Genomic DNA, 13,949 nt, shown 5'->3' with positions numbered 1-13,949 from the left:
CGGATACTCCAGGAGTTCGATAGCAGAAGCTAAACCACCTCAAAAGGAAGGACAAGACCACTTTAGCTATTCTTAGTGAAACAAACTCAACGTTCAATGTGATAACTTCGGATGTTGATCCCTTTTGCATGCTTGTCATATGTATGGATATTAGGCTTCCACATGGGTCATTCTGTATGACTTAGTAACCGTATGTACAATCATCCTTTTCCTTTAATTTTGATGATTGCGCTATTGAAATTAAAAAAAAATAATGTACAATACTGTTTTCTTTCTGAAAACACTCACTGGGCAAAGACTCACCAATAAGATTGTTACAAAGTGGGGAGGCTATATGACAAAATATGAAGTATTGCAAGATTAAAGCAAGAAGAGAGATTGACAGAAGGATCGTGTAATTTTATTAATTTACAACTAATGAAGATAAAAATACAATTTCAACAATCTTAATAAACTAAATGAAGAGCCTACCATTTATTGGGGACGTGTCAAAAACCTACAAGTAAATAGTTAAAAATATGCGTGACAACAGACATAAAGCGAAAAACTCGGATGCCTATGTCACTCGAGCGCCAGCTAGCAGTAAATGAGCGACAGTCCTGTCGCTCGAGCGAGAACTCGTAGAAAACCAAAAAAAATACTCCAAATATAGCCCCCACAAAATTATCACAGCCAAAAGTTATTGATTATGAGCACATGTTAAGTCATTACTATATGCTATACACATTATTGCACAAATTATTCTTAAATAAAGTATATATTAAGTCGTAACATTTATTACCGCAAGAGTAGAGCTCTAGCAATTCATGTGTGCAACATGGACGTAAAAACACGAAAATATACCTTGAACGGCGTTCAAGAACCCCAAATTTCGTTCCCAACTTTCATTACAAATCACTGCATTAAGTGAACATCCCAAATCCCAATGACAAAATCATTTAAATCTTTGTTTGTCATCACTTGGTCCTCTGATGTCCAATTGTATGAAGCAGAAACTAGCTTCTTAACTCAAGCAGGTGCATATAAACTTCAAGTGACTCATATTTTCATGATAGCCACATTACAATTTAAAGAGATTTGGCCGTTGTGAATGCATTCAAGACTAGATATGCAACTATATTAAAAGGTTAAGAATACACTCGATCCTTTTTAAAAGTCAACCTAACTTGCTATTTAGACAATTACTTCGGACCCGATAGTACATTTTCCTAGTAAAATCTAGTGATGCAATTCCAGAAGCAACCTGATAGCCCTTATCTATAAGAAATTTCACAAAACCTCATTGAAGTTCTTATCTCACATTATCCAAAAGTAAACTGAGAATAATTAACTCAATTGACATGATAAGCATATAATTTAACAAAAATCTCCTATTTCCCAACGAAAACTTGAGTTTTGGAAGTTAACTTTCAGTTAATCAGGCATTTAAATTGCTCAACTCTCAAAACTGTCACCCAAAAAAATATACGTGAAGTTTCTCCCTCGTGCTACAAGCGAGGTAGGCCCTTTGAAGACAGTTCTTTTTTGGAAATTACTTCACCTTCCTAGCTTCCGCAAATATGGATCCTTAAGTTATGTTACAAGGACTGTTACCTTGTTTTACTGCTCGTAGGGTTAACCATCCGAACATGCTATTTTTCCACTTTTTCTTCTTTGATTTGCTCTTCGCAGATTGAGTATATGTAGTTCCCTGGTCAGTTAGGGAAAATAAGTCAATTATTACATTTAATATCAAGAATAACTGATTTCAGGATCAATGGTTTTAGAAAGACTGTATTCTCCCAGCAACTCCTTCAAATGGTACAATACATGCATGAACGTAAGAGAATCACAGATCGAAAAGCTATAGAGGGTCAAAATGCAAGAGTTAAAAACTTGCAACAACTCTATTGAGGGATCTTGTTGTTCCAGTATGACCTCTTGGTTCTCTGATGAGAAAGACAAGGTGTCAAGACAATTTTTACAAAATAAAATATAGGTGCTATAAATTCAATGTTAAATCAATCGACAGAGAACCAATTCATTTCCTTGCTCTTCAACTCAAATAACATCCTCGTTACAGTAGTCACAAGTCCAGAGTTACACGATAATTCATGTTTGTTATGCAATTATGGACAAGAGTTCAATGTACAAGATTTTAACTTCTTTATCTTCTTCATAGTGTTCATTACTATTCATTCCTGTCGACCAAATTTGTGATAAGTGTAAAATATCTAGTTCTGTAGACAGAGACATCAGTGACCTACACATATATGTGACATTTAAAATTCAAAAGCAAACCACAGATGACAAGAACCACAAAGAATTATGTAATTTTCGAAGTACACCAACTTCAGAGGGAAAGACAGCTGGACAAAGAGGATCAGATCATCCAAAAACCAACAATCCATATTTCTCTGAAGACTGGGCTCTACTAGCCAGATTCTAAGAAGTGGGTCATTGTTCTAACAGTGCCTCGTGAACTAAATCGAGTTCACATTTCCTCTATCATCACAGCTGCCCCTGCACTTACACTCAGTCAAGACTCATATCCAATGCCTTAGAAATACAGTCTTACAAACAAAATTTGGCAAATGTGTATATAATCTTGCTTGCTTGGAAAAATGACATATGCACACATCGATGTGGCAAGTCACATTATTCAGTCGTTCAAAGCCCTGAAATAAATGGTTTCAATTATCCAGTAAAATAACATGTCCCAATTGCTCACCACTCTTAATATATTCGTCCGTCAATAATTGCCAATACTCTGTGACATATCTCCAGCCACAGAATACACATCTTGGAATAAATTTTTGAACTACTCTCCAAGGGAAGGGAACATATCATGAAGAAAAAACCAAGTACATAAAAGATACCTCGGAAGAAAGATTTAATTTGAACCAAATATTGGTGGTTAAAAGGAAGATGGATGGTGGCCTGGATTGCAATGAAATTCTAATATGATTCCCCGTTCTTATCATCCAAAAAAGAGGCAGGTAAAATCGTCTATCCTTGTATTTTATAGAATACACGGTGTATTCAATTGGGATTTTTGAAGACTTTGATAGACTTTTTTTAAGTAATGACTTTTGTGGATTTCATGGATCTTTTATAGATTTGTATGGAATTAGTAAAAGTCTTTCATAGACTTCTATGGATTTTCATTTTAAAACTTTTATAGACTTTCGGGGAATTCAAAAGACTTTTGAAAACTTTCTTTGAAATAGAATTCACGTAGACTTGGTGTGAAATTCTCACATATGGGATGTTAGTTCCCACAATTCCCATTCTTCTTCCCATATAATAAAAAAAAATTATACACATACATACACATCCCATATAATAAAAAAAAATTATACACATACATACACACACTCACACTCACACTCACACTCACACTCTCACTCTCACACACGATTCAATATTATTAGTATAGTAACTTTTAAAAATAAATAAAAATCAATATATTTAAATTTAATTATAAATTTTTCATATAAACTTTTATAATTTATAATTTAATTAAAAAATAGATATTTTTTTCAAAAAAAAAATGATTGAAAAAAGAAAAAAAAAGTTACAAGAATCCAAAATTTTTCACAGAAAATAGAGATAAATAATAAGAGAGAGATAAAAAAAGATAAATGAAATATAATCAATAAAAAATAAATTTTAATCATACTTGTCCACAGAATGTTAAAAGAAAGAAAATTCGATTTTTTTTTTAATTTTTTGTGAAAGTTTCCCAAAATCTCGTGATTAATGAGAGACAAATTTTAAAATTTTATGAGTACTTTTTGCTTAAAGACTTGTAGAGATTTCTAAAAATTTTTAATTAAATACACCGTAACTTTTAGAGACTTTTTAAAGTTTCTAGAAGTCTCAATTGAATACATTGTGACTTTTAGAGAGTTTCAAAAAATCTCAATTGGACACCCCTGAACTTTTTAAATATCAAAAAGTCATTAAAAGTCTCAATTGAATACACCCTCTGACATCTTTAAAAACTATGATTTATTATTTACATAAGCAACGGCAAACTGCGTACACTTATACGTACATATGACAAAAGACAACTTCAGGGGGTAAAAATTGGTAGAACATAAAAGAAAATCAATTACAGAGACAAAGAGAACAAGATATATACATCAAAATAACCAAGAGTTACCTTTATTTTTAATTCCAAATAACCATGTATTTCCTCATCCTAAGCCAACCACCGAGTGTTAACCGTCAACCAGATCGAAACCCGATTCTTCCAATTTTTAGCAAGAAATCCATATTGTATTAATCCATATATTTTGGAGATAGAGAAAAATAATCTCTTAAAATCCACAAAGCTATTCAGCCACCCAAGCGTCTTACAAGCTACCAAAGTACTTTACCTTGTTGGAATCTCAAGCCTAATCCTCAAATCGACCTATACTCAATTTATTTAAAAAGGTCTTTGTAAGTATATATTTTTACACTTATTCTGGGTCTTGAATTTACATAACTGTCAAGTTTGTGAGATTGATTCTTATTATTTTGTGTTTATTTTGTTTGTTTTAGGTTATAAATTTATATGAAAAAGAATAATGCTATCTAACATCAATGGTTGACAAAAGGATGGAGAAGATGAACGAGGAAACTCAAAAAAATGAGAAAACTATATATATATTTTTCAAAATTATAAATGATTTGAAAAAAATAAAATTCGAACTAAACCAAATCAAACCAATTTTTGGATATCAAACCATGATTTTAGCTATAATATTTTTCAAACAAGTGAAAAATAATGTTTGAGATCTAAACACATCACTTAATTCAAAAGGCACCTATCAAGTAAATTTGCCGAAGCACAAATTGGACTAATAAATGATATATCTCAAGTAAAACAAGATATTATTATTATTATTATTATTATTATTATTATTATTATTATTATTTATTTATTATTATTTTTTTTTGGTCCAATGTATCAATGACCACCAAATTTTATGCCTAGTTTTACCATGGTCATCCAATTTGATTTTGTTTCTTCACCATGATCACCCAATTTCATATAATGTTTCACCATGCCAATGAATTTCGTATAACATTTCACCATGGTCACCCAATTTATTTTCACAAATTTTCATGAATTTTAAAAGGGATAAAATGGTAATTTTGTATTATATATACAAATTAAATTTAAAAAATAATAAAAGTTTTTTTAAATTTTAAAATAATTTTTTATTTATTTTATTTTTCTCAGAAACCTTTTTTAAAATGAGCCTTTACTATTATTTTTTAAAGAAACGTTTTTTTTTAAATAACTTTTTATGTTATATTATTTTTCCGAGTAATTTTTTTAAAAACTTTTTTAAATAAGTTTTTATTTCATTTTTTAGAATTATGTTTTTTTTAATATTTTTTAAAATATATTTTTTATATATAATTAAAAGTTACCATTTTACCAGTTTCCAAATTATGATAATGGTGAAAAAAATTGATTGATTATGGTGAAACGTTACATAAAATTGGATAATTATGGTGAAACGTTATATGAAATTGAGTGGCTATAGTGAAATAAAATCTAATTAGGTGACCACAGTAACACTAAGTATAAAGTTGGGTGACCATGATGAAACAAAATCAAATTGAGTGGCTATGGTGACGCCAAATATAAAGTTGGGTGACCATTGATTAACTTAACCCATCTTTTTTTATATAATGAAGAGAGTGGTTGGATTCGGTTTCAAGCGATTTTTAACTATTACTAGTGGGTCAATGGCATTGCATATTAATTTGTTAATGTTAAAAATATAAGTAAATGTAAATTTTAGAGAAATTCATTTCTAAACGTAGAAGATATTCATAAGTTGGTTATAATCAACGCAAAAGATTGATTTCAGAACACTCTGCTGGTTGGAGTTTGTAAATGTTACAGTTGGCACTTCCTAGTAGTCGTCAGGCTCATCCTTTTCATCAGAGGATAGGAAGACGGACCCATCAAAAAAGATTATTTGTTGTCAGACTCATCCTTTTCACCCAAGAGTTTTTGCGTCAAAAAAGTTCTTGAGCGGCAGGCAAAAGAGCTTTCTTCAAGCAAGGTCCAACATTGAAAATGTACATATGGTGGAGTGTTTGCCAAATTAGGCAAAAAGATTATTTGTGACATCCAAAAGGTTGTTCATAATTTGAAAAGAAAAAATTTGACCTTTGCAACCTAATTATGCCTTAGAATAGTAATTATGGATGTTTAATAAAGTGGTACACTAAGTAAGTGGGAAGGCATATATTAAAAAAAAGTTAAAAATTTTACCAATACTTGGACATCCAAGATTGTAGTTGTTGAAGAGTTCTTTCAAAATCCTGGACATGATACTTTTGAGCGTCATACAATTCGGGTGATGTGAATTAGCTTACTGGGGTGAGCTTTCCCAAGTCTTTCAATAAATTATTCATCTAGAGTCAATAGTAGTATCTTTCAATATCACCAAGGATAATTATGCTTAGTGTTGACTTGAAAGCATCCTCAAATACCGATCACAAAACGTATCAAATGAAATAGATGAACCCTATTCATACAACATAAAAATTTACATTTACATTTACTTTAATGTGAGGAAAATATATCTATCAAGTTAAAAGATCATACAAAATATTAAGAACATATACATCAAGAACCAAATGAGAGAAAAGGTAATGAAGGTCTATTCACGAGGCACTTCAAGGATTTATTTAAAAAAGCATGATTCATACACTTGACGCCAAGTTTATTGAAGATAAGGTTTAGATATTTATATAAATGTTTTAAGATAAAAACAAGGAACATATCCTTTCGAAATTGGAGGAAAATTATGCATATTACACATTGTTAGGCAATTTGTTGTCAAACGACCCCCCGAGCTATAATGTAACCCTGGTTCTATTATCAATCAACCTTGGCCATATAATTGATTAGTATATCGACACAATTATCGAAACAACCTAATCCACATTCCTATGAATCGTTAGAAGCAACCTATTGTTAATCGTATTGCTCACAGTTGGCTATTTTATTAATTTGAAACCCATTGTTTTTTGAGTCGAGCCTTGTTTGGTCTACTAAATAATCCTAACCTAACTTACCTTGTTTGATTATTTGCTTGGCTTATATTCTTGGCCTTCCTCTCGGCCTCCATATGAAGAATGCCCAACCTCTCTCTGTGATACTCTCCTTTCGGTTTCTCCTCTTCTATGTGACCTTTATGGTTCTTTTCTAGTGGGCATATTATTGTTCTTCATCTTGTCCAACTAATTGCAACCGGAAGTGGGAACTTGGTGGTGGTGGTTTGGAGTTGTCTCAACCCGTTGGTGGTGTCGACTTTCTTGGTGAAACTAAGCCTGGTTTACCTTGGTGCTTGCTGGAATTTGGCCCTACACACATCTAACTTAAATTCTAGTGAACATAGTTGAGCATTTGAGAATAAGGCTAAAACACGGAACCTTGACAGACTTGGCTCAGAAAGTTAGGGCTTTAGGTTGTTATCAACATCTGTGGTACAAATGGGTACTAAGCCTATTTACCATATTAACAGATTATGTGCAGTTCCATTCAAAACTTTTAGCAATTATTGATTTTCTCTAAGATGTCTTTATCTTTAAATGTCATGGACTTTAGAAAAATCAAGTTCTTTGATTTTTCAAGCCCTGGAACAGGTAAGCAGAGACAGCAGACATATTGTATATGCAATGGTCAATTTTTAACATGGACCCAAAATTGATTCTATATTAAAGCAAGCGATGAAAATGAATATCGACACAAGAAAAAGAAAAGACAAACAACTTACATTATTTTGTCTAAATAAAATCTAAAGAAAAAATCATAAGCCTCTCAAAACATTGAGATTAGAATAATTATTTTAAAGCCTTGTCTAAGGCATATGCCTCGAGATTACAAACTATTCTCCAATTTTGACCCTTACAAAATTATTCATTTAGAAAGTCACTGTTTTACTTGTAAAATTTAAGTTCATGCTCTTTTATATAAATGGGTGACAATGTTACCTTGATAATGAGGGAGAAAATCAAATAAATGAACGACTTAACTCCCACTTCCACCAAAATCCAAGTCATCCCATTTTCCATCAAAACCAAACTCTCAATTATGTAACAAAAGCAGTTCCAAACATGTCACTCATTATTTCCCCATTAATAAGTCTCCGTCTCCACATATACACAATTTTTACAAAAGATTTGCGTCTACACTTTACATGAGCTATGAACTCAAAAGCCAAGAACATCTAACAAAGAATTCAGATTTCCACAAAATATCATCAACATAAATTTCATTAGTTGACAATAATCATCACCACATTAATATTATTTATTAGTAACATATATAAATTGAAAACTATGGAAAATACAGAGTCAAAATATATAAATAAACACAAAATGATCAAAGTAAGTATCTTTTCCTTTGAGACCATTAAGAACCACTCTTATGGATCTTGAAATCTTCGAATTACTAATTCCAAGGTCATTAGAATTCACTTTCTTCCATTCAACAGTCCTCCGACGAATAGCATCACCACATTTTCAAAAAGTACAAAAAAATTCCAGAAAATTCCAGAAGTGTATATTAATTTACTGACAACTCATAGCTGACTCTCAAATCAAAAACCCAATTCATATATGAAGATTACTTACCTGCTCTGGGACAACAGCGGAAACTGGAATATATAGACAGAAGGAGTCAAAGACAGTCCACAAGCAATAGATAAAGGGCAAGAACAGAAGGAAAAAAAGTATAAAAGAGAACTGAAAATCTACATTCTATATTCTACATGGAAATGCTGAGGATTAAATATGCCATGAACTCTTGGACTTCAAAGAACATGCTGATGTTTCTCACGCATACAATGAGTCAGATCTCATTTAAAAGAAAATGTGAGGTAATTCGTGAATTTGGCTTATGTGGTTTACTCGACACATTGTAATACAATAACAAATGCATTTCTAGACATGTTTTACGCTACATGTACATTATTCTCTTTTCTATACTTGCTCATTGCTGGGAAAGGAAAGGAAAAACAAAATATAAAGAAACCACAGAACACAATTCATTACCACTAATTAAACCTACAGCATTCATGTGTCCCTCGTTCAACTGTAGCAGACGGTGTCGACAAGCACCATCCATTCATGTATTTTCACCCTTCTTCAGAAACCCAACCAAAATTAAAACTTTAAACAATTTAAAAGAGAGACCAAACTTAAGCACATCTTAAAATACTCAAGTATAACACCTTACCCTTACCTGAAAACATACCAAAAAATTTAAAATAGAAATTTAACTTGAACCAATCAAGACTAAAGAAAAAAAATTAAAATGCTCAAAGAACAGCTCCAAGCAATATTCTAGAGCCTTCGTTCTAAACACATTTTTTCCTTCATTTAAAAAAACTCAGCAATAGAATCAATTTTTTATCTTCAAAACAGTAAAAACAGAGGAAAAATAAGTCACCTTACAGATCCATATTGCCATTATAAAGCAATGAGATTAGCATAAATTTAGGAACAAACCTCCATAATAAATGCCCTGGTCCTGCAGAGTATAAGCATTGAAAGGATACATAGTGCTAATCGCCCCAGTTGTTCCTGAGGTTGCAGGCTGATTTTTAGTTCTTTCTGGAGCCCTAGACATGGCTGTGTCTGGAGAAGGATTTGCAGAAACAACCTTTCATCTTTCGGCGAAAAGTGACTGGCAACATATTCAAAAGAATGTACCAATGAAAGACATTACTAATCTAACCAAGACATATAGATAGATGGAGAAAAACTCAATAATGCAAGGATGAGTTTATTGCATACCTTATCTGCCAAGTTATGCAGATCAGCAGCCCTGTCACCTGCTTCACCAAAGCAATCAACAGCTTGTCAAAATGCAGAGCAAGAAAAATCAAAAGAATGCTGAATATCATAAAAATAAATTCAGCAACCCTTAGCCATGGTGTAGAACTTGGAATACCCTAACTTTTCGCTTTGTTTAGCTGGATGGGGTGAAGGGACGAGAAAGAGAAACATAACACGATTAAAAAATTCAACCTACGTAATAATAGTTCCCCAATCAAATTAACACAATGCATAAACAAATGCATGTAAATTAGGGCGTGGGGTTTTCTAGCCAAATCTGATGGTCAAAACCATAATGAAGGAAAAAACCATCAATGGAATAATATAAAGGGGGAAAGGAACCAAGGCCTTTCACGTTGAAACTTANTATATATATATATATATATATATATATATTTCTTAGATTTATAATATTGCATGAAAGAAAGAACTGTATTTATATGATTTTTGTCTTCATTTTGACCAATAGTAATCCCAGAGAAATTAAAAGTCTACTCCATAAATAGCACAATAATTTCCAGCTATTGTCACAGTCAAGTCCAAAAGTACAAAATTCCTCCCATGAAAGTTAAAAAATGAAGATTTGACAAAAACATCCAAATTCAATTCCGAAACTGTCTCGTACAAAATCCCACAGAGAAGGCTCCTTTTGAATCTAATCTCAAAAGTCAAAACCCAGATCGGAAGCAACTAAAAAATCCAAAATCCTAATTATACAATAAAGGCATAACCTTCCAATAAGAATGCAACATTCCTTGGTAAAAAAAAAAAAAAACAAGGAAATCCCAATCAATATAATTACAAGTATAAACACAGACAAGCATATCAAGATGTGAACGAACCAGGAGATGGGACGGAGGCGAATCCATCGAGGTTCTGTTGACTTGCGTCTTCCATTAACGCCAATTGAATTGAGTTCAAATCAAATCACAAATCGAAAAGTAAAGCGAATAAAGATTCAGATCTATTCTATTTCAAATTGAATACAAAAAACTATATTCGAAATAAATCAAATGAATGCGAATTCAGTTTTTAGCTATATAAATATGAAAAAAAGGGAAATTAGCTCCAAACATATTAATGACATAAACACAATTAAACTAAAAAAATTGTAAAGATAAACCCATTGTGTCAAACTTATTGAAATCAAACAAAAAAACACCATTATATCCTAAAATTCGAAAAAATTGAAAAATGTGGGTTCAAAAAACTCTCAGATCAAATAAAAAGACTAACCAGGTGTGACCATCAAGAAGAAAAAACTCTGCTTTGAGCAGTTTCGCTTTATTGTTTGAGAACTGGCCGACATGCCCTAATTGAAATTAAAACTACAACAAAATCAGGTTCCAATAGTAGGAAGATCTAAATTCATGAAACCTGCACAAACAAATTAAAGGAGATTCTTACCCGGAAAAGCCGTCCGACAATTTTTTAGGTTCGCGATGGGATTCTGCGGTCAATTTGTTTTTCTGAGTACACGGTTGGGTGGAATTGTCAGGACTAAGAAGTGGGATACGATGCCGTTTATGTGCATGATATCCTCACTAGGCTGCGCGAAGAGACTCTCGGCGCATCATGGAGAGATACACGGAGCTCTCCGTGCAGTACAAAAGCAAGATAGCTCCGTGCAGACGTGCAGTTCTAGACGGAGTAGCTCTGTCATGTGTGGAGCATGCATGAGTTAAATTCATTGTTTTTAATATTTGTATTAACTGTGCTACATGTACGTGGGCCTGTGAAACAGGCTCTTGCCAAACAACACACGTGGCAAGCTTCGACGTAAAACTCCCTATTTTTTTTTTTTTATAATATGTGGGGCCATCCTTATAGTGAGGGGTCAGTAAGACCCCTGCATTTTTCTATTTGTATATATCTATCTAAATTAGCTAGCTTATCTGTCAATTTAAATCAAACTAAATTATTAAATTCTCCAAAATTTCATTAATTCAAAAAAATAAATTCACAAAAAGAAAAAATAAATAAAAACAATCTATTTTTATTTTAGATTATACCTAAAAGAATAGAACAAAAATAAATACAATGCAAGTGGATATTCAAGAAACTGATGATGGATAGTTAACCAAATTCACATGCGCAAAAGCAAACAACTTCATTGGAAAATCACAGAATTAAACTTTAAATATGGTGTTTTCAATTTCAAATTAGGTTTTCACGCTCCAACTCAAAGTCCAATTCCACGCCACTATATTTTAACTTAAAAAAAAAAAATCTCACCAACAAAACAGAATGGAGTGTTATCATTCTCAAAGGCTGTGGGATCTTGTCCACCTGAGATATTGCTAGGATTCCGGAAGGCGGTGCCACCCTAATCACCGCCATAATAGATGCTCCGTCACCATATATTTTCTTTTGTGTGAGAGGACGGTGGTGGGTAGGGGAGTATGGTAATTGATTAAGAAGAGTGAGAAGATGTGAACGATTTGAGTTTGAGTTTGAGTGTGTAAATGGATGAGGTGATGGCTGTGTATGTAAGGAAAATAGCATGTGAAAATGGAGATGAGGTGATGTTGGGTGAAGGTGGGAAAAAAAAAGAAAGAAAGAAAAAGGTGACGACAGGAAATTGCGACATGTGTCCAACCTTTCTTTCATTCTTTTATATACGTAGGATAGGAGAATTTAAATTGGAATATTTTCAACTGATTTTGTTTGATTTCAAATCGAAATATTGATTAGTTCACATAAACCTAAATAAATAATTTTCAATTATAATTTTAGTTCGATTTGATGGGTTGCCAAATTTTTTCTTCACCCTTAAGAATTAGAATTATGTTAAGTGTGCATTTCATAGTGCACACCTTTTTTTGACATTGTGCAAAAATTCAAAAAATGTTGGCAAAAAGGTGTATTTTTTAAAATTGTCCAATCATGTGCTAACACGTGCCGCAATGTAAGTAAATGTAAAACAAAATGTACATATACAATGATCGAAGAAATTATCATTGTAAATTTTTTATTTATAAAGAAGGAAATAGTGGATTCCACGCCTCTAAACAGCGCGTAGGATACTTCATTGGCGTAACGCAAAAAAAAAAAAAATCATGTATTTAGGATAGGCTTGAAACCAAAAAGCCTGAACACCATGGTACCACCGGGTAGAGAAATGAATAATATTACTTGTCCAAATATAGAAATAGGTAGGGAAGAGATAGGTTGATATGTCAGAAAATGATTGAGTGATTTTGTTATAATTTTTTATATTGTTCAATTATGTCGACACGTGTGATTTGGGTGTTTTTGTTTCAGGGTTGTTTGAGCCCTATTTTTCTCAAAAAATGTATTTTGAAATAGTGTAATAATGGAGAATATGTGGCTAAAAAATAAACAAAAATATTGGATTTGCTCGTAATATTATTTTAATAAAAAATATGTGGTTAAAATGATATCAAATCATGAGGTTCAAGGGCTTACTTCGGTAAAGAAGTAGATAGGTGCCAGCCGCTTCTAACAGCAGTATATACGCATGGCAGTTGTGTCCACGTTGCTCACCAGTGCTGGATCTCAACTCTCCTGCCACTCCTCCGGCCTGCGCAAGTCTTTTCTCAAGCTCGACAACTCCAACTCCAATTCAACTTAGTCTTTCTTTCAGAATGTGGATTCTCACCTCCACCTTTCGTCTTCTAGGAAAGGATGCCGAGCCATCGTCACTATGGCAGGCTCCAACAAGGTTATTTCAATTTGTAGTTAGTTACTTTCAGATCTAGTGTTTAGAAATAATGAACTGAACTACTATTTTTGGTCGTACATTTATCAGTTTGATACTATTATGTAATCATTAGGATAATCTAGCTCGGTTTTGTGAATGTTTTAATGTTTTTGTTACGTCGATTATTTCTTCAGTGTACAATGTTGTTTCAGTACTTCTATAAATGTACTTCTCCGAAAAGCCCATTCGTTATGAGATATTATGTTTTTTCTGTTTTTTTTTTCTCAGTTTTCAAGTTTAATGCATTATGGCTTCATCTATTCGAAATCTAATCTTTTCTCCCTTTTGCTTGCAGTTCTTTGTTGGTGGAAACTGAAAATGTTTTAGTATAATCTTTTTTTGTCATTAATAGATTTTGTTATCTCCAGTTCAATTCAGTTTATAA

The 13,949-nt window shown here is 32.4% G+C and overlaps 1 protein-coding gene across 6 annotated transcripts; it reads right to left on the bottom strand.

Moving 5' to 3' along the window:
• Positions 1–1,279: 1,279 nt before the first annotated feature.
• On the bottom strand, positions 1,280–11,505 carry LOC111412143. Of its 6 annotated transcripts, none has more exons than XM_023042929.1 (6): positions 11,248–11,505; positions 11,077–11,168; positions 10,683–10,730; positions 9,799–9,839; positions 9,511–9,688; positions 1,280–1,690 (listed from the first exon to the last, which is right to left on the bottom strand). In XM_023042929.1, exons 3-6 carry the CDS (start codon positions 10,707–10,709, stop codon positions 1,568–1,570), a joined length of 369 nt encoding a protein of 122 aa, XP_022898697.1. In that variant the 5' UTR covers positions 10,710–10,730; positions 11,077–11,168; positions 11,248–11,505; the 3' UTR covers positions 1,280–1,567. The 6 variants fall into 6 exon arrangements, 5 of the variants coding, with proteins under 5 accessions (XP_022898697.1, XP_022898700.1, XP_022898696.1 ...); XM_023042932.1 differs by having other exon boundaries at positions 9,799–9,836; XM_023042928.1 differs by having other exon boundaries at positions 11,077–11,152.
• Positions 11,506–13,949: the final 2,444 nt, after the last annotated feature.

Source organism: Olea europaea, chromosome 16 (assembly GCF_002742605.1).
Source record: "Olea europaea var. sylvestris chromosome 16, O_europaea_v1, whole genome shotgun sequence".
Classification (NCBI taxonomy): Eukaryota; Viridiplantae; Streptophyta; class Magnoliopsida; order Lamiales; family Oleaceae; genus Olea; species Olea europaea.
Note: the sequence above shows the minus strand (reverse complement) of the source record. Positions and strands in the feature narration are given on the sequence as shown.